Raw genomic sequence first — 25,816 nt, 5'->3', positions numbered from 1 at the left:
TTCATTGAGGCCGTTATTGAAGAATGGGAGAATGTTCCGCAAGCTTTTGTTGAACATTTGATGTCAAGCATGCCTCGATGCATAAATGCAGTCATAAGAAGTAGAGGAGGGCCTACCCGGTATTAGTGTTGACCCAGATGCATTTTATTGTGTTACTTTACTGATTTTTTTTCATTAAAAGTGAAACTGGAACAAACCATGAAGTGGAAATATCCAGGAGTGGCTAGTATACCTGTTGAATACAAAGCACGTGGTGTTCGTGTGTATTAAGGTATAAAAAAAATTGCTTATTACAAGCTTAAATTTTTATTTTAAGAAGATCTTTTCGGAATTAAATCATTCCATCATCAGTTAACTAAAAGAGAGAGTAAAAATACCAATATTAAAAAACACAAGTTAAAATTTAAATATATAGAAATAACACGTTGGTTTTTTACTACTTACATAAAAAGTTGTTAAAAAACATTGTATGGCCACTTAAAAAACTTTCGAAGGACATCCGTATTAAAATATAATCCTCATGGTTTTATCAAGGTAAATGCAATAGACTTAACTTATTGATTATTAAAACTGAAGATGGGGGCATCTTACATGACCCCCTGTATCTGGTGAAGTTTTTTCGACTTACATTACCTCTGATCTGTTCTGGAGTCTTGGGCTAACTGATATAAAGATGGTATGAAAAATCAGTTAGTACCCATCAATGTCAAGTGGAATGATGTAGTAGGAGCAAAAGTCATTGTGCTTAAGTTTGTGAATAGGCAGTTTTTAGTGAAGTATTGTGTTTTGTGTGTAGTAAATTCAATAGCAATTTTTGGTATTTTAAAAGGTGGTAGAATGTAAAACAATGAGTGACTGTGATGTAAAATCAATTTGGTATACCAGGGTAAGGCAAAATTTAAGTTAGGTAGTTGAAATTAATAAATCATTTGGAAGCGGTAAAGAAAAGGTTATTACCTAATTGTTTCCTTGTATGAAGTAGATATAAATAAAAGTTGGTTTGAAATTTGTGGAAGATGAATCGAAGAAAAAGAAAAAGAAATAAAGGAAAAGAGAAAGGAAATGAAGTAGGAGATGAATGTAAAGATGTAAGCTGGGATACTGAAACTGATTGTGATAAGAGATTGATAGATGTGGTGTGCGTATTTATAAGAAAATCTGTGTGATTAGTCAGATGGTAGTTATTGGAGTGGATGGGAAATGGGATATTGGAAAAGTGATGTTAGTGTATTAATGGTGACAAGAATAGAGTTAAGTATGGCGGATTAAATAAGGTGATATTAAGATATGGGAAATTAGAAAGAAATGTAGAAGTAAGTAAAACTGGATGTGTAGTTAACAGAAAGAAAGTTAGATCAGGAAAATAATTGTCGATGAAGTGGAACAAAGTCTCTATTGATGCTGGTGTGACGATTAACACAATTGGGACTGTTTTTCTTTTCCTTGACTATTTCCAAATCCTCAAAAAGGTCAAGTTTGAGATAATCTCTACCTGGGATGTTATGAAGAAGAGAAATATCATCTGGTACCTTGATTGTGTGATTGTGATATTTGAGATGATGGGAGAAAGAAGAAGTGTTATCTAACTTAGAATGTTCAATGGCCCTGGTTACTAGAGATCTACAAGTTCTACCAATATAAGTGGCATCACAGTCAGAACATTGAAGTTTATAAACCCCACTGCGTTTGCTGAAGTCAATAGAGTCCTTACTATTGCATAATGATCTACTCAATTTATTGTTTACTTTAAAGGAAATCTTAATATTTTCAACAGAATTCAGGATAGTGTTTTTGATTGATTCGGAAAGTGTTGGACAGTGAAATGGTAATGAGAAGTAAGATGGGGAATCTGAAGTAATGTTATGGTAAGCTGATTGTTGAAGCAATTTACGTTTCTTTTTATAAATGAGTTTATGGATGATATCTGGGTTGTAGCCATTATTGAAAGCAATCTGTTTGATTATGTTTAGTTCTTGGATGTAGTTAGTGTTGGATAATGGAATGGTTTCTAAACGATGAATGAAGCTGTTGAATGCAGATAATTTGTGTGAAATGGGATGGTTAGAATTGAAATGTATGACATGATCTGTTTGTGTGGGTTTTCTGTAGATGCTATAATCAAAGACATTATTAATTCTATTGATGGAAAGGTCTAAAAAATTGATGGAGAAGTTAGATTCTAATTCCATAGTGAATTTGATATTGGGGTGAATATTATTGATAGTGTTTAATAAGGAAAAGGCTGTATTTGAGTTACCTCTAATGAAAACTAAGCAATCATCAACGTAACGGAACCAGTGTAGAATTGTATTGTTAGTCATGATTTGAGTGGATTCTAGATGATTCATGAAGAGGTCAGCTAAAAAAGGGGAAAGACAACTTCCCATGGCCAAGCCATCAGGTTGTTTATAAAAAATATTATTGAAAGAAAAATAATCTTGTGATAAACAAAAGGCAAGTATTTCTATTATTGGTGTGATGACTGAGGGATTAGTTGATTTAGATGTGAGAAGGTCCTGGACTAACTGAATAGTTTCAAGTTTAGGTACAGAAGTAAAGAGATTGCTAACATCAAATGAAAGCATAGTCATATCTGGTAGGAGTTTTATGTGATTGAGTTTGGATATAAGTTGGGATGAGTTTTTGATAGAAAAAGTGGGAGAAAAACCTGTTATGTCCTTGATTACCCTGAGTATGAATTTAGAGATTATGGAGACCGGGGTGTTGATGAAACTGACTACTGGACGGATTGGAATGCCCTCTTTGTGGATTTTTGGAAGACCATACAGTCTAGGAATTAATGGGTTACTAGGGATTTTGTAATATGGTGCATGAAAATCAGTGAAAAAAGTAGAATATTTCTTTAAAAATGCTTTTTGTTTATTAATGAATCTGTTAAGTGGGTCATGTGGAAGTACTATGAAGCCATTATTATTCAAAAAGGTGGAAACTTTGTTGATGTATTCAGTGTGGTCTAGAATTACTAAGCAATTTCCTTTATCTGATTTGGATATTATTAGATTATGGTTTTTTATTTTCTTTTTTATTGAATTTAAAGTTTTTAAACTATTATGATGTGGATGATGAACATGTGAATTGGAAGTTAAGTTTTTGTATGCAGCATGAAGTTTTTTGAAACAATTATTTCTAATGACATTTTTTTGTTGTAAAGAAATTGAAAGTTTTTCTATGATTATGTCTATTTCTATGGAAAGTTCTTGTAGGTCTATTTCAGAGATGTCTGTGGGAATAGAAAATTGGAGGCCATGATTCAAGAGTTCTAATTCATCTTGTGAGAAATTTATATTAGATAAATTTTTGATTCTAGGGTGAAATTTGAAGTTAGAAAATTTGGATCTATTATTAGAAGAATTGGTGGACACTAAATGTGACTTCTGTTGAATGAGATTGTGAAGTTTATTATTAAGTTTGAAAAATTTAACTGAAGCACAATGGTTAACTTTGTCCTGTACATCATGCAAAAAAGAGGTTAAGTCTAGATTATCAAAATGTTGTAAAAGTCTATTGTACATTACCTTCATATTACAATTGATGTTATCTAACTTGGAATAATGTTTGCCTATTTCTTTCCTGAGGAGTTTGGTTTGTAGTTGATTAACATATGTACTGGGTACATTTTTTGATGTTTTAACTCTAGCGAATACAGGAACTACATTATTATTAATACATTGATGAATAAACCATATGTCCAACTCTAATTGTTTCCTCCTTGTAGCCAGACGAATGTATTGGTTAGCCCAAATGACCATATCGTCAATTTAAAATTAAAAGTGAAACTGGAACAAACCATGAAGTGGAAATATCCAGGAGTGGCTAGTATACCTGTTGAATACAAAGCACGTGGTGTTCGTGTGTATTAAGGTATAAAAAAAATTGCTTATTACAAGCTTAAATTTTTATTTTAAGAAGATCTTTTCGGAATTAAATCATTCCATCATCAGTTAACTAAAAGAGAGAGTAAAAATACCAATATTAAAAAACACAAGTTAAAATTTAAATATATAGAAATAACACGTTGGTTTTTTACTACTTACATAAAAAGTTGTTAAAAAACATTGTATGGCCACTTAAAAAACTTTCGAAGGACATCCGTATTAAAATATAATCCTCATGGTTTTATCAAGGTAAATGCAATAGACTTAACTTATTGATTATTAAAACTGAAGATGGGGGCATCTTACATGACCCCCTGTATCTGGTGAAGTTTTTTCGACTTACATTACCTCTGATCTGTTCTGGAGTCTTGGGCTAACTGATATAAAGATGGTATGAAAAATCAGTTAGTACCCATCAATGTCAAGTGGAATGATGTAGTAGGAGCAAAAGTCATTGTGCTTAAGTTTGTGAATAGGCAGTTTTTAGTGAAGTATTGTGTTTTGTGTGTAGTAAATTCAATAGCAATTTTTGGTATTTTAAAAGGTGGTAGAATGTAAAACAATGAGTGACTGTGATGTAAAATCAATTTGGTATACCAGGGTAAGGCAAAATTTAAGTTAGGTAGTTGAAATTAATAAATCATTTGGAAGCGGTAAAGAAAAGGTTATTACCTAATTGTTTCCTTGTATGAAGTAGATATAAATAAAAGTTGGTTTGAAATTTGTGGAAGATGAATCGAAGAAAAAGAAAAAGAAATAAAGGAAAAGAGAAAGGAAATGAAGTAGGAGATGAATGTAAAGATGTAAGCTGGGGATACTGAAACTGATTGTGATAAGAGATTGATAGATGTGGTGTGCGTATTTATAAGAAAATCTGTGTGATTAGTCAGATGGTAGTTATTGGAGTGGATGGGAAATGGGATATTGGAAAAGTGATGTTAGTGTATTAATGGTGACAAGAATAGAGTTAAGTATGGCGGATTAAATAAGGTGATATTAAGATATGGGAAATTAGAAAGAAATGTAGAAGTAAGTAAAACTGGATGTGTAGTTAACAGAAAGAAAGTTAGATCAGGAAAATAATTGTCGATGAAGTGGAACAAAGTCTCTATTGATGCTGGTGTGACGATTAACACAATTGGGACTGTTTTTCTTTTCCTTGACTATTTCCAAATCCTCAAAAAGGTCAAGTTTGAGATAATCTCTACCTGGGATGTTATGAAGAAGAGAAATATCATCTGGTACCTTGATTGTGTGATTGTGATATTTGAGATGATGGGAGAAAGAAGAAGTGTTATCTAACTTAGAATGTTCAATGGCCCTGGTTACTAGAGATCTACAAGTTCTACCAATATAAGTGGCATCACAGTCAGAACATTGAAGTTTATAAACCCCACTGCGTTTGCTGAAGTCAATAGAGTCCTTACTATTGCATAATGATCTACTCAATTTATTGTTTACTTTAAAGGAAATCTTAATATTTTCTTTATTCTTTACTTTAAAGGAAATCTTAATAGATCCAAATTTTCTAACTTCAAATTTCACCCTAGAATCAAAAATTTATCTAATATAAATTTCTCACAAGATGAATTAGAACTCTTGAATCATGGCCTCCAATTTTCTATTCCCACAGACATCTCTGAAATAGACCTACAAGAACTTTCCATAGAAATAGACATAATCATAGAAAAACTTTCAATTTCTTTACAACAAAAAAATGTCATTAGAAATAATTGTTTCAAAAAACTTCATGCTGCATACAAAAACTTAACTTCCAATTCACATGTTCATCATCCACATCATAATAGTTTAAAAACTTTAAATTCAATAAAAAAGAAAATAAAAAACCATAATCTAATAATATCCAAATCAGATAAAGGAAATTGCTTAGTAATTCTAGACCACACTGAATACATCAACAAAGTTTCCACCTTTTTGAATAATAATGGCTTCATAGTACTTCCACATGACCCACTTAACAGATTCATTAATAAACAAAAAGCATTTTTAAAGAAATATTCTACTTTTTTCACTGATTTTCATGCACCATATTACAAAATCCCTAGTAACCCATTAATTCCTAGACTGTATGGTCTTCCAAAAATCCACAAAGAGGGCATTCCAATCCGTCCAGTAGTCAGTTTCATCAACACCCCGGTCTCCATAATCTCTAAATTCATACTCAGGGTAATCAAGGACATAACAGGTTTTTCTCCCACTTTTTCTATCAAAAACTCATCCCAACTTATATCCAAACTCAATCACATAAAACTCCTACCAGATATGACTATGCTTTCATTTGATGTTAGCAATCTCTTTACTTCTGTACCTAAACTTGAAACTATTCAGTTAGTCCAGGACCTTCTCACATCTAAATCAACTAATCCCTCAGTCATCACACCAATAATAGAAATACTTGCCTTTTGTTTATCACAAGATTATTTTTCTTTCAATAATATTTTTTATAAACAACCTGATGGCTTGGCCATGGGAAGTTGTCTTTCCCCTTTTTTAGCTGACCTCTTCATGAATCATCTAGAATCCACTCAAATCATGACTAACAATACAATTCTACACTGGTTCCGTTACGTTGATGATTGCTTAGTTTTCATTAGAGGTAACTCAAATACAGCCTTTTCCTTATTAAACACTATCAATAATATTCACCCCAATATCAAATTCACTATGGAATTAGAATCTAACTTCTCCATCAATTTTTTAGACCTTTCCATCAATAGAATTAATAATGTCTTTGATTATAGCATCTACAGAAAACCCACACAAACAGATCATGTCATACATTTCAATTCTAACCATCCCATTTCACACAAATTATCTGCATTCAACAGCTTCATTCATCGTTTAGAAACCATTCCATTATCCAACACTAACTACATCCAAGAACTAAACATAATCAAACAGATTGCTTTCAATAATGGCTACAACCCAGATATCATCCATAAACTCATTTATAAAAAGAAACGTAAATTGCTTCAACAATCAGCTTACCATAACATTACTTCAGATTCCCCATCTTACTTCTCATTACCATTTCACTGTCCAACACTTTCCGAATCAATCAAAAACACTATCCTGAATTCTGTTGAAAATATTAAGATTTCCTTTAAAGTAAACAATAAATTGAGTAGATCATTATGCAATAGTAAGGACTCTATTGACTTCAGCAAACGCAGTGGGGTTTATAAACTTCAATGTTCTGACTGTGATGCCACTTATATTGGTAGAACTTGTAGATCTCTAGTAACCAGGGCCATTGAACATTCTAAGTTAGATAACACTTCTTCTTTCTCCCATCATCTCAAATATCACAATCACACAATCAAGGTACCAGATGATATTTCTCTTCTTCATAACATCCCAGGTAGAGATTATCTCAAACTTGACCTTTTTGAGGATTTGGAAATAGTCAAGGAAAAGAAAAACAGTCCCAATTGTGTTAATCGTCACACCAGCATCAATAGAGACTTTGTTCCACTTCATCGACAATTATTTTCCTGATCTAACTTTCTTTCTGTTAACTACACATCCAGTTTTACTTACTTCTACATTTCTTTCTAATTTCCCATATCTTAATATCACCTTATTTAATCCGCCATACTTAACTCTATTCTTGTCACCATTAATACACTAACATCACTTTTCCAATATCCCATTTCCCATCCACTCCAATAACTACCATCTGACTAATCACACAGATTTTCTTATAAATACGCACACCACATCTATCAATCTCTTATCACAATCAGTTTCAGTATCCCCAGCTTACATCTTTACATTCATCTCCTACTTCATTTCCTTTCTCTTTTCCTTTATTTCTTTTTCTTTTTCTTCGATTCATCTTCCACAAATTTCAAACCAACTTTTATTTATATCTACTTCATACAAGGAAACAATTAGGTAATAACCTTTTCTTTACCGCTTCCAAATGATTTATTAATTTCAACTACCTAACTTAAATTTTGCCTTACCCTGGTATACCAAATTGATTTTACATCACAGTCACTCATTGTTTTACATTCTACCACCTTTTAAAATACCAAAAATTGCTATTGAATTTACTACACACAAAACACAATACTTCACTAAAAACTGCCTATTCACAAACTTAAGCACAATGACTTTTGCTCCTACTACATCATTCCACTTGACATTGATGGGTACTAACTGATTTTTCATACCATCTTTATATCAGTTAGCCCAAGACTCCAGAACAGATCAGAGGTAATGTAAGTCGAAAAAACTTCACCAGATACAGGGGGTCATGTAAGATGCCCCCATCTTCAGTTTTAATAATCAATAAGTTAAGTCTATTGCATTTACCTTGATAAAACCATGAGGATTATATTTTAATACGGATGTCCTTCGAAAGTTTTTTAAGTGGCCATACAATGTTTTTTAACAACTTTTTATGTAAGTAGTAAAAAACCAACGTGTTATTTCTATATATTTAAATTTTAACTTGTGTTTTTTAATATTGGTATTTTTACTCTCTCTTTTAGTTAACTGATGATGGAATGATTTAATTCCGAAAAGATCTTCTTAAAATAAAAATTTAAGCTTGTAATAAGCAATTTTTTTTATACCTTAATACACACGAACACCACGTGCTTTGTATTCAACAGGTATACTAGCCACTCCTGGATATTTCCACTTCATGGTTTGTTCCAGTTTCACTTTTAATTTTAAATTGACGATATGGTCATTTGGGCTAACCAATACATTCGTCTGGCTACAAGGAGGAAACAATTAGAGTTGGACATATGGTTTATTCATCAATGTATTAATAATAATGTAGTTCCTGTATTCGCTAGAGTTAAAACATCAAAAAATGTACCCAGTACATATGTTAATCAACTACAAACCAAACTCCTCAGGAAAGAAATAGGCAAACATTATTCCAAGTTAGATAACATCAATTGTAATATGAAGGTAATGTACAATAGACTTTTACAACATTTTGATAATCTAGACTTAACCTCTTTTTTGCATGATGTACAGGACAAAGTTAACCATTGTGCTTCAGTTAAATTTTTCAAACTTAATAATAAACTTCACAATCTCATTCAACAGAAGTCACATTTAGTGTCCACCAATTCTTCTAATAATAGATCCAAATTTTCTAACTTCAAATTTCACCCTAGAATCAAAAATTTATCTAATATAAATTTCTCACAAGATGAATTAGAACTCTTGAATCATGGCCTCCAATTTTCTATTCCCACAGACATCTCTGAAATAGACCTACAAGAACTTTCCATAGAAATAGACATAATCATAGAAAAACTTTCAATTTCTTTACAACAAAAAAATGTCATTAGAAATAATTGTTTCAAAAAACTTCATGCTGCATACAAAAACTTAACTTCCAATTCACATGTTCATCATCCACATCATAATAGTTTAAAAACTTTAAATTCAATAAAAAAGAAAATAAAAAACCATAATCTAATAATATCCAAATCAGATAAAGGAAATTGCTTAGTAATTCTAGACCACACTGAATACATCAACAAAGTTTCCACCTTTTTGAATAATAATGGCTTCATAGTACTTCCACATGACCCACTTAACAGATTCATTAATAAACAAAAAGCATTTTTAAAGAAATATTCTACTTTTTTCACTGATTTTCATGCACCATATTACAAAATCCCTAGTAACCCATTAATTCCTAGACTGTATGGTCTTCCAAAAATCCACAAAGAGGGCATTCCAATCCGTCCAGTAGTCAGTTTCATCAACACCCCGGTCTCCATAATCTCTAAATTCATACTCAGGGTAATCAAGGACATAACAGGTTTTTCTCCCACTTTTTCTATCAAAAACTCATCCCAACTTATATCCAAACTCAATCACATAAAACTCCTACCAGATATGACTATGCTTTCATTTGATGTTAGCAATCTCTTTACTTCTGTACCTAAACTTGAAACTATTCAGTTAGTCCAGGACCTTCTCACATCTAAATCAACTAATCCCTCAGTCATCACACCAATAATAGAAATACTTGCCTTTTGTTTATCACAAGATTATTTTTCTTTCAATAATATTTTTTATAAACAACCTGATGGCTTGGCCATGGGAAGTTGTCTTTCCCCTTTTTTAGCTGACCTCTTCATGAATCATCTAGAATCCACTCAAATCATGACTAACAATACAATTCTACACTGGTTCCGTTACGTTGATGATTGCTTAGTTTTCATTAGAGGTAACTCAAATACAGCCTTTTCCTTATTAAACACTATCAATAATATTCACCCCAATATCAAATTCACTATGGAATTAGAATCTAACTTCTCCATCAATTTTTTAGACCTTTCCATCAATAGAATTAATAATGTCTTTGATTATAGCATCTACAGAAAACCCACACAAACAGATCATGTCATACATTTCAATTCTAACCATCCCATTTCACACAAATTATCTGCATTCAACAGCTTCATTCATCGTTTAGAAACCATTCCATTATCCAACACTAACTACATCCAAGAACTAAACATAATCAAACAGATTGCTTTCAATAATGGCTACAACCCAGATATCATCCATAAACTCATTTATAAAAAGAAACGTAAATTGCTTCAACAATCAGCTTACCATAACATTACTTCAGATTCCCCATCTTACTTCTCATTACCATTTCACTGTCCAACACTTTCCGAATCAATCAAAAACACTATCCTGAATTCTGTTGAAAATATTAAGATTTCCTTTAAAGTAAACAATAAATTGAGTAGATCATTATGCAATAGTAAGGACTCTATTGACTTCAGCAAACGCAGTGGGGTTTATAAACTTCAATGTTCTGACTGTGATGCCACTTATATTGGTAGAACTTGTAGATCTCTAGTAACCAGGGCCATTGAACATTCTAAGTTAGATAACACTTCTTCTTTCTCCCATCATCTCAAATATCACAATCACACAATCAAGGTACCAGATGATATTTCTCTTCTTCATAACATCCCAGGTAGAGATTATCTCAAACTTGACCTTTTTGAGGATTTGGAAATAGTCAAGGAAAAGAAAAACAGTCCCAATTGTGTTAATCGTCACACCAGCATCAATAGAGACTTTGTTCCACTTCATCGACAATTATTTTCCTGATCTAACTTTCTTTCTGTTAACTACACATCCAGTTTTACTTACTTCTACATTTCTTTCTAATTTCCCATATCTTAATATCACCTTATTTAATCCGCCATACTTAACTCTATTCTTGTCACCATTAATACACTAACATCACTTTTCCAATATCCCATTTCCCATCCACTCCAATAACTACCATCTGACTAATCACACAGATTTTCTTATAAATACGCACACCACATCTATCAATCTCTTATCACAATCAGTTTCAGTATCCCCAGCTTACATCTTTACATTCATCTCCTACTTCATTTCCTTTCTCTTTTCCTTTATTTCTTTTTCTTTTTCTTCGATTCATCTTCCACAAATTTCAAACCAACTTTTATTTATATCTACTTCATACAAGGAAACAATTAGGTAATAACCTTTTCTTTACCGCTTCCAAATGATTTATTAATTTCAACTACCTAACTTAAATTTTGCCTTACCCTGGTATACCAAATTGATTTTACATCACAGTCACTCATTGTTTTACATTCTACCACCTTTTAAAATACCAAAAATTGCTATTGAATTTACTACACACAAAACACAATACTTCACTAAAAACTGCCTATTCACAAACTTAAGCACAATGACTTTTGCTCCTACTACATCATTCCACTTGACATTGATGGGTACTAACTGATTTTTCATACCATCTTTATATCAGTTAGCCCAAGACTCCAGAACAGATCAGAGGTAATGTAAGTCGAAAAAACTTCACCAGATACAGGGGGTCATGTAAGATGCCCCCATCTTCAGTTTTAATAATCAATAAGTTAAGTCTATTGCATTTACCTTGATAAAACCATGAGGATTATATTTTAATACGGATGTCCTTCGAAAGTTTTTTAAGTGGCCATACAATGTTTTTTAACAACTTTTTATGTAAGTAGTAAAAAACCAACGTGTTATTTCTATATATTTAAATTTTAACTTGTGTTTTTTAATATTGGTATTTTTACTCTCTCTTTTAGTTAACTGATGATGGAATGATTTAATTCCGAAAAGATCTTCTTAAAATAAAAATTTAAGCTTGTAATAAGCAATTTTTTTTATACCTTAATACACACGAACACCACGTGCTTTGTATTCAACAGGTATACTAGCCACTCCTGGATATTTCCACTTCATGGTTTGTTCCAGTTTCACTTTTAATTTTAAATTGACGATATGGTCATTTGGGCTAACCAATACATTCGTCTGGCTACAAGGAGGAAACAATTAGAGTTGGACATATGGTTTATTCATCAATGTATTAATAATAATGTAGTTCCTGTATTCGCTAGAGTTAAAACATCAAAAAATGTACCCAGTACATATGTTAATCAACTACAAACCAAACTCCTCAGGAAAGAAATAGGCAAACATTATTCCAAGTTAGATAACATCAATTGTAATATGAAGGTAATGTACAATAGACTTTTACAACATTTTGATAATCTAGACTTAACCTCTTTTTTGCATGATGTACAGGACAAAGTTAACCATTGTGCTTCAGTTAAATTTTTCAAACTTAATAATAAACTTCACAATCTCATTCAACAGAAGTCACATTTAGTGTCCACCAATTCTTCTAATAATAGATCCAAATTTTCTAACTTCAAATTTCACCCTAGAATCAAAAATTTATCTAATATAAATTTCTCACAAGATGAATTAGAACTCTTGAATCATGGCCTCCAATTTTCTATTCCCACAGACATCTCTGAAATAGACCTACAAGAACTTTCCATAGAAATAGACATAATCATAGAAAAACTTTCAATTTCTTTACAACAAAAAAATGTCATTAGAAATAATTGTTTCAAAAAACTTCATGCTGCATACAAAAACTTAACTTCCAATTCACATGTTCATCATCCACATCATAATAGTTTAAAAACTTTAAATTCAATAAAAAAGAAAATAAAAAACCATAATCTAATAATATCCAAATCAGATAAAGGAAATTGCTTAGTAATTCTAGACCACACTGAATACATCAACAAAGTTTCCACCTTTTTGAATAATAATGGCTTCATAGTACTTCCACATGACCCACTTAACAGATTCATTAATAAACAAAAAGCATTTTTAAAGAAATATTCTACTTTTTTCACTGATTTTCATGCACCATATTACAAAATCCCTAGTAACCCATTAATTCCTAGACTGTATGGTCTTCCAAAAATCCACAAAGAGGGCATTCCAATCCGTCCAGTAGTCAGTTTCATCAACACCCCGGTCTCCATAATCTCTAAATTCATACTCAGGGTAATCAAGGACATAACAGGTTTTTCTCCCACTTTTTCTATCAAAAACTCATCCCAACTTATATCCAAACTCAATCACATAAAACTCCTACCAGATATGACTATGCTTTCATTTGATGTTAGCAATCTCTTTACTTCTGTACCTAAACTTGAAACTATTCAGTTAGTCCAGGACCTTCTCACATCTAAATCAACTAATCCCTCAGTCATCACACCAATAATAGAAATACTTGCCTTTTGTTTATCACAAGATTATTTTTCTTTCAATAATATTTTTTATAAACAACCTGATGGCTTGGCCATGGGAAGTTGTCTTTCCCCTTTTTTAGCTGACCTCTTCATGAATCATCTAGAATCCACTCAAATCATGACTAACAATACAATTCTACACTGGTTCCGTTACGTTGATGATTGCTTAGTTTTCATTAGAGGTAACTCAAATACAGCCTTTTCCTTATTAAACACTATCAATAATATTCACCCCAATATCAAATTCACTATGGAATTAGAATCTAACTTCTCCATCAATTTTTTAGACCTTTCCATCAATAGAATTAATAATGTCTTTGATTATAGCATCTACAGAAAACCCACACAAACAGATCATGTCATACATTTCAATTCTAACCATCCCATTTCACACAAATTATCTGCATTCAACAGCTTCATTCATCGTTTAGAAACCATTCCATTATCCAACACTAACTACATCCAAGAACTAAACATAATCAAACAGATTGCTTTCAATAATGGCTACAACCCAGATATCATCCATAAACTCATTTATAAAAAGAAACGTAAATTGCTTCAACAATCAGCTTACCATAACATTACTTCAGATTCCCCATCTTACTTCTCATTACCATTTCACTGTCCAACACTTTCCGAATCAATCAAAAACACTATCCTGAATTCTGTTGAAAATATTAAGATTTCCTTTAAAGTAAACAATAAATTGAGTAGATCATTATGCAATAGTAAGGACTCTATTGACTTCAGCAAACGCAGTGGGGTTTATAAACTTCAATGTTCTGACTGTGATGCCACTTATATTGGTAGAACTTGTAGATCTCTAGTAACCAGGGCCATTGAACATTCTAAGTTAGATAACACTTCTTCTTTCTCCCATCATCTCAAATATCACAATCACACAATCAAGGTACCAGATGATATTTCTCTTCTTCATAACATCCCAGGTAGAGATTATCTCAAACTTGACCTTTTTGAGGATTTGGAAATAGTCAAGGAAAAGAAAAACAGTCCCAATTGTGTTAATCGTCACACCAGCATCAATAGAGACTTTGTTCCACTTCATCGACAATTATTTTCCTGATCTAACTTTCTTTCTGTTAACTACACATCCAGTTTTACTTACTTCTACATTTCTTTCTAATTTCCCATATCTTAATATCACCTTATTTAATCCGCCATACTTAACTCTATTCTTGTCACCATTAATACACTAACATCACTTTTCCAATATCCCATTTCCCATCCACTCCAATAACTACCATCTGACTAATCACACAGATTTTCTTATAAATACGCACACCACATCTATCAATCTCTTATCACAATCAGTTTCAGTATCCCCAGCTTACATCTTTACATTCATCTCCTACTTCATTTCCTTTCTCTTTTCCTTTATTTCTTTTTCTTTTTCTTCGATTCATCTTCCACAAATTTCAAACCAACTTTTATTTATATCTACTTCATACAAGGAAACAATTAGGTAATAACCTTTTCTTTACCGCTTCCAAATGATTTATTAATTTCAACTACCTAACTTAAATTTTGCCTTACCCTGGTATACCAAATTGATTTTACATCACAGTCACTCATTGTTTTACATTCTACCACCTTTTAAAATACCAAAAATTGCTATTGAATTTACTACACACAAAACACAATACTTCACTAAAAACTGCCTATTCACAAACTTAAGCACAATGACTTTTGCTCCTACTACATCATTCCACTTGACATTGATGGGTACTAACTGATTTTTCATACCATCTTTATATCAGTTAACCCAAGACTCCAGAACAGATCAGAGGTAATGTAAGTCGAAAAAACTTCACCAGATACAGGGGGTCATGTAAGATGCCCCCATCTTCAGTTTTAATAATCAATAAGTTAAGTCTATTGCATTTACCTTGATAAAACCATGAGGATTATATTTTAATACGGATGTCCTTCGAAAGTTTTTTAAGTGACCATACAATGTTTTTTAACAACTTTTTATGTAAGTAGTAAAAAACCAACGTGTTATTTCTATATATTTAAATTTTAACTTGTGTTTTTTAATATTGGTATTTTTACTCTCTCTTTTAGTTAACTGATGATGGAATGATTTAATTCCGAAAAGATCTTCTTAAAATAAAAATTTAAGCTTGTAATAAGCAATTTTTTTTATACCTTAATACACACGAACACCACGTGCTTTGATTTTTTTTCGTTTTGCAATTTGGAGTTATGCTAGCTTATTTACGCATTTCCGGCAAAAACAAATTTTTTAAAAAACAATAAGGCCAATTAAGGTCATGATAAAGTCATGTTGGACTTATTTGTAGGTGTTGATTATTATTTCAATGTAACTTAGTTTTATTTTGTGTTCATATTGTAAATATTTAGATTAATTAAAATGGTGCGTTAATTTTGTCCAGGAGTTTAATAAAAAAAATTGTGGTACATGACTCAAAAAGGGATCTAGAGCAATTTTGATATCAATTATCAGTAGTAATATCCCTAGGACATTGATAACAGACGAGATAATTTCATGACAATCGAAAGCTCGTTCCTTGGTTACCAAACAGCGAGCTTGAGAAATTTGTCATGAAATTATGAGGCATTCATCAATGTCCGAGGGATATTCGGCGGATAATTTTTCGAAAAAAAAAAATCATAACGAAACATTTATTTAATAAAAGTACAGTTAGTGAAAGTACAATTATTAAAATTTAAGTTTACATTCTCATTGCCGAAACGTGACATTTTGAAATTTATTTGGATGAAGTTGTCAAACTCGATCGTGTTGTCATAGGGATTGAAAATTGCACTGAATGCAATTATCAGTCTAATGTTGACATGATTGGGTGAAATTGTTCCACATGACACAAAATGACGAAATTTGAATGGTTGTTAGAACAGTCGAAAAATTATCACAAAAATGGTTGCGTTCACCGGAACCCAGTGCATTCAAGCGGCTTACGATTATTTATGGCAGGCGCAGGCGTTCACTAACTATCAGCAGCTAATTAGGCAGACGCCATTTTATTAATCGTAGACTTTGTTAAGCTGAAACGCTTGGTTTCCGCTGAAAAATGTTATTTTTTGAATTTTTAATGAAGGCATATACCGAAATTGTATATACATAAATACAACAATGTGCTACTTATATGAAATAATACAACGTGAAGAAATTCAAAATTTATTAGAAGGCACCTAAAGTGTACCACTCTCTCAGGTTACGCAGCCATGACTTTCTACCTCTCCCTATGCTTCTCTTTCGTTGCATAATCAGTTGGAGCGCAGTGTATTTCTCTCCACGGGTAGTATGTCCGAGATATTCCAATTTTCTTGTCTTAATTGTATTTAAAATTTCCATTTCTTTATTCATCCTTCTGTGAAACTTCATTGACGGCTAATTTGAAGCTATCTTCACCGGGAACAAATGTGAAAAATGTCCATTATGAACTAAACTAAACTGAAGTTAATAGTTAGATTACCTACATAGGCATTTTAATTAAGTGGTATCTACCAAAAATAATAAAAAAAAATTGTGGTACATGACTCAAAAAGGGATCTAGAGCAATTTTGATATCAATTATCAGTAGTAATATCCCTAGGACATTGATAACAGACGAGATAATTTCATGACAATCGAAAGCTCGTTCCTTGGTTACCAAACAGCGAGCTTGAGAAATTTGTCATGAAATTATGAGGCATTCATCAATGTCCGAGGGATATTCGGCGGATAATTTTTCGAAAAAAAAAAATCATAACGAAACATTTATTTAATAAAAGTACAGTTAGTGAAAGTACAATTATTAAAATTTAAGTTTACATTCTCATTGCCGAAACGTGACATTTTGAAATTTATTTGGATGAAGTTGTCAAACTCGATCGTGTTGTCATAGGGATTGAAAATTGCACTGAATGGAATTATCAGTCTAATGTTGACATGATTGGGTGAAATTGTTCCACATGACACAAAATGACGAAATTTGAATGGTTGTTAAAACAGTCGAAAAATTATCACAAAAATGGTTGCGTTCACCGGAACCCAGTGCATTCAAGCGGCTTACGATTATTTATGGCAGGCGCAGGCGTTCACTACCTATCAGCAGCTAATAAGGCAGACGCCATTTTATTAATCGTAGACTTTGTTAAGCTGAAACGCTTGGTTTCCGCTGAAAAATGTCATTTTTTGAATTTTTAATGAAGGCATATACCGAAATTGTATATACATAAATACAACAATGTGCTATATAAAATAATACAACGTGAAGAAATTCAAATTTATTAGAAGGCACCTAAAGTGTATACTTACTTAAATATATATTGTTCAATAGTGAATTTATTTGTACTTTCTTTTAGATTAAGAATATTTTAAAAAATATAATAGAAAATTCCAATTTAATGGAGGTTTCGTTATTCTTTAATTGCTGACCACTAAGCTTATGCTTTACAGCTGTATTTAAAATTTTGTTTTTGTCTACTAACAACCACTGGAATAAATAGTCGTTCACCAAACCAGCAAGTGTTAAATAAGCGCTTGGTATACCAAGCGTACAGAGATTAATTCCGGTAAACGCATCCAATGACTGCGATGTTCGATTAAATCGAAATTTGAAGTTTTTACGCCGGATTTATTGGAAATTATTGTCAAAAATATCAATAAATATATTTAAGAGTACCACCAGGCCTATAAAACGGCTCGCCCGATAGGCTTAACTAAGCTAAAGGCATATCTGGGATTACTGTACATAGCAGCTGCGAACAACAGTAACCACCAAAATATTGCTGACATTTTTAGAATCAATGGGATGTCAATGGAGATATACCGATTGACAATTTGCCTAGATTTAGGTTTCTATTAAGAAATTTGCGTTTTGATGATAAAACTACTCGAAAAGAGCGCCAAAAACGTGATAAACTAGCTGCAATAAGAGAAATTTTTGACATCTTTACTGCTCACCTACCAAGTAATTATTCAATGTCCCATTTTACAATGGTAGAAGAAATGCTGTTAGGATTTCGTGATAAATGTGAGTTTTGGATTTATATGCCCAACAAACGACGGAAATATGACATTTAAGTAGGTATATGCTCTTGTAGACGCGAAAATCTTTTATATCTCGTCAATGGCAGTATACGTCGCGTCGGTAAGCAGCCAAATGAACCTTATGAAAAAATACTGCTAACATTGCCTTGCTTGTGCCTCCTGAATTGTGCGAACCTATAAGAGGCACCAAACGTAATGTTACCGTGGACAATTTTTTTACCGCTGTAAATGTGGCAACTAAACTTCTAAATGATTACCAGCTAACAATAATAGGTACAATGACAAAAAAAAGAGAGACCCCACCGGAGTTTGTGAACATTCGTCGACCAGTAATAACAAATATGTTCAGCTTCCAAAAGAATTTAACTCTTGTATCCTATATTCCGCAAAGGAATAAAAATGTTTTACTACTGAAATGATAAAGCAAAACCTACGATATAAGGTTTAATCAACATAAATTGTACACATAATGTTAACAAAAACAATAGAAATTAATATGACAGTGACTTCTGTCAAACACTGACAGCATAAAGTTGCCTACAATATTCGAAGTCTACAGCCAAAGCAATACCAAGGAGGTTAATATCACATCATTCTCCCACACTATAATCTTCCAAATACCGTGGCAAATGACGGAATTCTTTCAGATCTTCTAGGTAGTGCTGAAGGAGGCGATAAGCTCTGTTCAGAACTCATTGGGGGTTCTTCAAGAAGTAATGAATCCGGTGGAGGGAGAGATGTAGATGTATCTGCAAGGGCTGCATGTTTTGCGTGGTTGTATTGGACGAGGAATCATTAAGACTCGAATGTAACTCATGTGGGTTACGAACACTGATTCTTGACCTGGTACATCTATTATTTTCCCTTCACTTCGTCCACACGGAGTCAGATGACGATTAGACACTGTGGTCTCCCGTCCGTCTTTCAGTATAACAAAAGAGTATTCAGGATTTGCCTCTATTATCTCCACTTCCTCTACGATAGGCTGGTACTTGTTCTTCCGATCGAACCTTTTCATCAAGGCATGTCCAGATTCTGCTAGCCATGACGGTATTGTATTCCCATTTGGATATCGACGTGTGTGCACAAACATCCTTTCATGCGGCGTACAGTTAGTTGCGGTACACAACAGTGAACGAATGGAATGCAGCACGACAGGTAGGTATTGTTCCCAAGTCTCAATAGGTGCTTCATGTGATTCACAGGCCAGTTGAATAGCTTTCCAGACAGTAGAATTCAACTTCTCCACTTGATCATTTCCTTGAGGATTATAAGCAGTAGTTCTACTTGTTGCGATTCCTCTGGAGTTGAGAAACTCTTTGACTTCAGCTGATAGAAATTAAGTTCCTTTATCCGAATGAATGTATGCAAGCATTCCAAACATCATCAATAAGTTATTTAAATTCTTGATTACTGTTTTGGCACTAATGTCACTGCATGGGAAATGGGAATCTGGAATACTCATCTATTACCGTAAGAATATAACGATTATTGGTATTCGAAGGCACTGGTCCTTTAAAGTCAATACTAAGGCGTACGAAGGGAGATGTGGCTTTTATAAGCTTTGGAAAAAGCCCCTCATTCTTAAAGTACCTCGGCTTAATTTTAGCACATACCCCACAGTCACGAGTCATAGTCTTGACTTCATTGAGAAAGGCAAATTCTTTGATTTTATCAAATGAAACATACGTGTTACCCCTGGATGACAAAGTGCAGTGTGAAGTGACTTGAGTTTTGATGCACCTACCGCCGTGGTAGTAGCTCAAGCAGATGCGCGATAAAGCATCCGCTGCTTGGTTGTCTTTTCCTGGTCGATACACAATGTCATATTTAAAAGGTGCCAATTCAAGTCGCCATCTTTGTATTTTCTCATTTTTAATCTTGCTGGAATGCTTCGTGTTGAACATAAATATTACAAACTTTTGATCAGTAATGATTGTGAAAGGCTTTCCTATAAGAAAATGGAGCCACTTCTTTAGATATTCAACAATAGCGTATGCTTCTTTCTCCACAGTAGAATGGTTCAGCTCACTGGAGTTAAGTGATCTTGAAAAGAAAGCAACGGGTCTGGAATCCTGACTCAAGGTAGCAGCAATTGAGTGTTCTAAAGCAACAGTTTCAACAACAAATAGCATATTTTCGTTGATAGCGTGAACAGGTGAGCTTGCAACTATAGATTTCAGATTTTCAAAACAAGATAAAGAATCTTTGTTCAATGGAAAATTGTTGACGTGAGCTAATGTGTGGACCCTTTCGGAAAATTTGGGAATCTATTTTGAATAATGGGCAAACATACCTAATACCCTTCTGAGAGATGCAGTATCATTCTGTGGAGGCATTTTTTATAAGGGTTGTAGTCTGCTAGCATCAGGTTTTATGACATGGTTTGGTCCTATAGTATAACCAAGTAAGTTTATTACTGTTTGATTGAATTTGCTCTTGGTTTTGTTTAGTGTCGAGCCATATTTGTCTGTGACCTTCAGAAAGTCCTCAAGATTTTTGTCATGTTCTAAATTCGTCTTACCACAAATAGTTATGTCATCAAGGTAGACATATATCCCTTCAAGGTTTTCTGTGCGTATGAGCCAGTCGATTGTTCTTTTGAAACTGGCTACACCATTGGTAACACCAAACGGAATTCGACAAAATTGGTACAGTTTTCCAGCAACTTCAAAAGCTGTGTACATCTTTTCATGTAGAAATATTGGAACCTGATGGTATGGATAGGCATCAAGTTGAGTGAATCGATTAATTGTTTGAGAATAATCAATGACAAGCCGCTTCTTGTGAGTTTCATTTTTGGTGATAAGCACTTGCGCTCTCCAAGGGGACTGACTTTCTTCAATAATGCCATCATTTAAAAGCTTCTTTACCTCATTTTTAATAAAAATCTGATCTTCAGCACTATGCTTGAGCGATTTTACTGCGATAGGTTTACAATTTGAAGTCAGGTTACAAAATAAAGGAACTGCAGGTACTGAGGCTTCAACTACACTACATACCTTGAATACTTCTTAAGGTCCTCCAAATTCAAACTCTAGACTTGAGTGGTTAGATAGAACATCATGACCAATTATAATATCAGCACAGAGATTTTTAACTATAAGTAAATTAATGTTGTCGTAGGAGTGGTCACCAATTTTAATATTTTGAGTTGTCACGTCTTTAACTTCAGAGGTGTGTGATAATGAGGCCATAAAAACAGTCTGAGGACAAGGCTTCCTAAGGAGTTTGCACAGGTTAGCAAAGTCTTCATTTAAAACTGACAGAGCTACCAGTATCTATAAGGACATCAGCACGAAGGCCTTTTATAGATGCAGGCACTATAGCTTTTTTCAATGAAGCAGGAGTAGCAGCAATAATGCAGGCTGTGCAGTTATCATAGCCTTCAAATACGTTGGCAGATGCACTAGTGCTCTTGGAGCGGCAAACCTTTGCAAAGTGTCCCTTTTTATTACAGGATTTGCAGATGGATTCCCGAGCTGAACAGTTCTTCCTTGAATGTATTGGCCCACCACAGAAAAAACATTTGTGTCCTGACCTAGAAGAGTTAGTAGAATTGGTAGCAGCTGTCACAGTGACACATTCAGAATTTGTTGGAGAGCTCTGAGACTCAAATTGATAGTTACCAGGTAGCGCACTAAGTGTCGAATGTTGATTTGAATAAACCTGATAGTTGAGTTCTGCCATTTCCATTGAAATAGCTATATTGTAAGTTTCTTCTGAAGTTAGTGTTAAACTCTCTAACAATCTAACATTTTTATTAGTATCAGCATCTACAGCAGTAAAATTGCAGTCTTTTGCTAACTGTTTTAAAGACTGCATGTAAGAATCGATAGACTCATCTGTCTGTTGTCGTCTAGTAGTTAGTATGTGACGAGCATGAATAGTATTGTTTGGTTTGATGTATATTTTGTCAAGAGTTTGAATGGATTCGTTGTAAGTGTTACAATCGCTTATATATGTATACAGGGTGAGTCACGCTCAACGGGACGGAGCCTACCGGGGAAACGGCTAAAGATATTAAAAATTTCTTTTGCAGGAATACGTAGGTTAGTACCGGCTACAAATTAAAATTTGTGAGATATATACAGGGTGTCCCAATTTGGCGTAATGATATAAACTTATACTTTTTTAAATGGAACAACATATATTTCACTTTAATTTTGAATTCTACTGAACAAAATAATGTTACTTTATTCAACATTCCCTATACCTATTTTTGACCGGTTTGGGTTTTTCTGAAAATGTACTATTCGCGAAATTAATTAATTACACAATATCGCATGAATTTTAATTAACGCCTTTTTGTCAGTTAATTGTCAAGTGTCCATGCTTTACATCAGAATAATTACCATTTGAAACTAATCTACAGAGTGTTCGCAATCTGAAGTGTCAATGCTGTACCATATTTTGTATAATTACTTTCTTAACTTAAATGGGACACCCTGTATTTTACTTTAATTTTGAATTCTAATTAAAAAAATAATATTACTTTATTAAACAATCCCTATACCTATCTTTGAGAATTTTCGATTTATTTGCGTTTTTTTGAAAATGCACTATGTATTCTTGAAATTAATTAATTTTTATCACTTTATTACATAAAGTTCTACTCTAACTTAAACAAAAACCCTGTATTTGAATGTTGTAACAATTATTATAATCAAACTATTATAAAATTTTATATTAATATCTAGTATATTCAAATATATTTGCATTATGTTACCTGGAACATTAAATGTCATTAATTACATAGCTCGTTATTATAAAGAATGCCATGAAAAAACAAAAGGTACCTAGCTGTCAAACTAATTGTCAAACTATTAACTGTATTGCTTTCAATTAAATAGAAATGGCAGATTATTCAATTGAAGACCGAGTAAATATGATTTTAATACTGGGTGAATGTGATCAAAACAGTTTGTTAGCATCAAGAGTCTATGCTGAGAGATTTCCCTTAAAACGTCATCCTCGTAAAGAAGTATTTGACAGAGTCTTAACAAGGTTTCGTGAAACTGGCAGTGTTGTTTATACTAAACGAAAATTAATAAATCCGATAACTGAAGATGAAAATACCGAATTAGAAGTTATTCAATCAGTTATTGAAAATCCAAATACAAGTACAAGGACGATGGCCAGGAAGATTGAAGTAAGCCAAACTAGTATATGCAGAATTCTTAAAAAATATCAATATCACCCATACCATATTCAAATGCATCAGCATTTGTATGGAACTGATTTTGAACGTAGGTTAGAATTTTGTTTATGGTTTCTAGACAAAACGGGAGCAGATCAACATTTTTTTGATAAAATTTTGTTCACTGATGAATCTACTTTCCATAATAATGGACTCGTGAACCGACATAACTTTCACTATTATAATACGGAAAATCAACATGAATATAGATGTACTGATCGACAAAACCGATGGTCTCTTAATGTATATGGTGGAATAATAGGAGAACATGTGATAGGACCGTATTTTTTTAATGGCCATTTAAATGGACAAAAGTTTTTAAGATTTCTACGAAGAGACTTTTGGATACTTTTGCAAAATATCCCTTTAAATATTAGAAGAACAATGTTTCTGCAGCTAGACGGTGCTCCAGCACATTACACGCGTAACGTTAGAGAATATTTAGACAGAAAATTTCCCAGAAAGTGGATAGGTAGGGGTGGTGCTGTCAATTGGCCCCCTAGATCACCTGGGTTAACATCAATGGACTTTTTTTTGGGGGGATATATTAAAAGTTTGGTTTATCAAACTCCACCTACAACCGCTGAAGACATGAAAACGCGTATTCGTAATGCGTTTGCAACAGTTACTCCAGAAATGCTAAGAAGAGTAAAACAAAATTTTGAACACAGAGTGAGGTTATGTATTGAAGAAAATGGACACCATTTTGAACATTTAATGTAAATTAATTTTTTTCTAGTGTGTTTTGTTTAACTTTATGTAATAAAGTGTAATTAATTAATTTCAAGAATAGTGCATTTTCAAAAAAACCCAAATTAATCGAAAATTATAAAGGATAGGTATAGGGATTGTTTAATAAAGTAATATTATTTTTTTGATTATAATTCAAAATTAAAGTAAAATACAGGGTGTCCCATTTAAGTTAAGAAAGTAATTACACAAACTATTATACAGCATTGACACTTCGTATTGCGAACATTCTATAGATTAATTTCAATTGGTAATTATTCTGATGTAAAGCATGGACACTTGAAAATTAATTGACAAAAAGGCGTTAATTATAATTGATGCGATATTGTGTAATTAATTAATTTCGCGAATAGTACATTTTCAAAAAAACCCAAATAAATCGAAACCGGTCAAAAATAGGTATAGGGAATGTTGAATAAAGTAACATTGTTTTATTCAGTAGAATTCAAAATTAAAGTGAAATATAGGTTATTCCATTTAAAAAAGTATAAGTTTATATCATTACGCCAAATTAGGACACCCTGTATATATCTCACAAATTTTAATTTGTAGCCGGTACTGACCTACGTATTCCTACAAAAGGAATTTTTAATATCTTTAGCCATTTCCCCGGTAGGCTCCGTCCCGTTGAGCGTGACTCACCCTGTATACTCGTGGCGAAATATGATTTATTAACAGTTGTAGCTTAGTATCATTAATATCTAGGGGTGGTAAAGCAGCACCATCAGCAAAAACAACGGGAGTGACAATATGGGCAGCTAAAAAGTTCATAAAAGTTCTTTTCCAATGGTCCCATTCCTTTGCTGTTGATTTCAAAGATGGATCCCCGTCGAACCTCTCGGTTCGGGAATACCTTATCCGCTAATAAAGTAATCCGTTAATTTTCTGTTAATGCGCATGAGCAGAATAACGTATAACCAAATAATATAAGAGAGTTTTTAAGCCCCTTATTTCAGTAACGTTAAACGTTATACGTTATTCTGCTCATGCGTATTAACAGAAAAATAACGGATTACTTTATTAGCGGATAAGGTATTCCCCGGAGATATGTAAGACAGGGGATATGACATACGGTGAAATAGATGGGATCGGTTCGCCATATTGGTGAGTATCTGACAGATTGTTGTTTGTGTCAAGTAGTTCTGTGCATAGAAATTTAATTTTAAAAATATTTTGAGCTTATTTTTGTACGGTTTTTACGTTTATTTAAAGTGAAACTATTATGACATCGTGTTCTTTTATTTTGTGTCCAAATAACACTCGTAATAATAAG

The 25,816-nt window shown here is 32.9% G+C and overlaps 4 protein-coding genes across 10 annotated transcripts in view; 1 reads left to right on the top strand and 3 right to left on the bottom strand.

Annotated features, from left to right (window-relative positions):
- The window catches only part of LOC140439481 (uncharacterized), a 95,481-nt gene extending 91,813 nt beyond the window's left edge, over window positions 1–3,668 (bottom strand). For 6 of the 7 annotated variants that reach the window (XM_072529413.1, XM_072529417.1, XM_072529419.1 and 3 more), the window contains exon 1: window positions 3,537–3,668. The gene's annotated coding sequence lies outside the window, so the exon portion shown is untranslated. The remainder of the gene's footprint in view (window positions 1–3,536) is intronic. The other variant, XM_072529410.1, reaches the window with a different exon arrangement.
- LOC140439480 (uncharacterized) lies at window positions 1,101–5,375 on the bottom strand. The gene is made up of 2 exons (XM_072529409.1): window positions 4,056–5,375; window positions 1,101–3,966 (listed from the first exon to the last, which is right to left on the bottom strand). The coding sequence occupies exon 2, from the start codon at window positions 3,768–3,770 to the stop codon at window positions 1,356–1,358; it is 2,415 nt and encodes an 804-aa protein (XP_072385510.1). The 5' UTR covers window positions 3,771–3,966; window positions 4,056–5,375; the 3' UTR covers window positions 1,101–1,355.
- A 39-nt stretch (window positions 5,376–5,414) lies between these two features.
- LOC140439478 (uncharacterized) lies at window positions 5,415–11,034 on the top strand. Its single transcript, XM_072529408.1, has 2 exons — window positions 5,415–8,327; window positions 8,417–11,034. The coding sequence occupies exon 2, from the start codon at window positions 8,613–8,615 to the stop codon at window positions 11,025–11,027; it is 2,415 nt and encodes an 804-aa protein (XP_072385509.1). The 5' UTR covers window positions 5,415–8,327; window positions 8,417–8,612; the 3' UTR covers window positions 11,028–11,034.
- Window positions 11,035–21,845: 10,811 nt separating this feature from the next.
- Window positions 21,846–22,418, bottom strand: LOC140438645 (uncharacterized). The gene has a single exon (XM_072528300.1). The coding sequence runs from the start codon at window positions 22,416–22,418 to the stop codon at window positions 21,846–21,848; it is 573 nt and encodes a 190-aa protein (XP_072384401.1).
- Window positions 22,419–25,816: the final 3,398 nt, after the last annotated feature.

Source organism: Diabrotica undecimpunctata, chromosome 4 (assembly GCF_040954645.1).
Source record: "Diabrotica undecimpunctata isolate CICGRU chromosome 4, icDiaUnde3, whole genome shotgun sequence".
Classification (NCBI taxonomy): domain Eukaryota; kingdom Metazoa; phylum Arthropoda; class Insecta; order Coleoptera; family Chrysomelidae; genus Diabrotica; species Diabrotica undecimpunctata.
Note: the sequence above shows the minus strand (reverse complement) of the source record. Positions and strands in the feature narration are given on the sequence as shown.

Bases quoted from the DNA above. Each gene is read 5' to 3' on its own strand.
- LOC140439480 (XM_072529409.1), bottom strand. From the start codon at position 3,770: ATGGTCATTTGGGCTAACCAATACATTCGTCTGGCTACAAGGAGGAAA.
- LOC140439478 (XM_072529408.1), top strand. From the start codon at position 8,613: ATGGTCATTTGGGCTAACCAATACATTCGTCTGGCTACAAGGAGGAAA.
- LOC140438645 (XM_072528300.1), bottom strand. From the start codon at position 22,418: ATGCAGTCTTTAAAACAGTTAGCAAAAGACTGCAATTTTACTGCTGTA.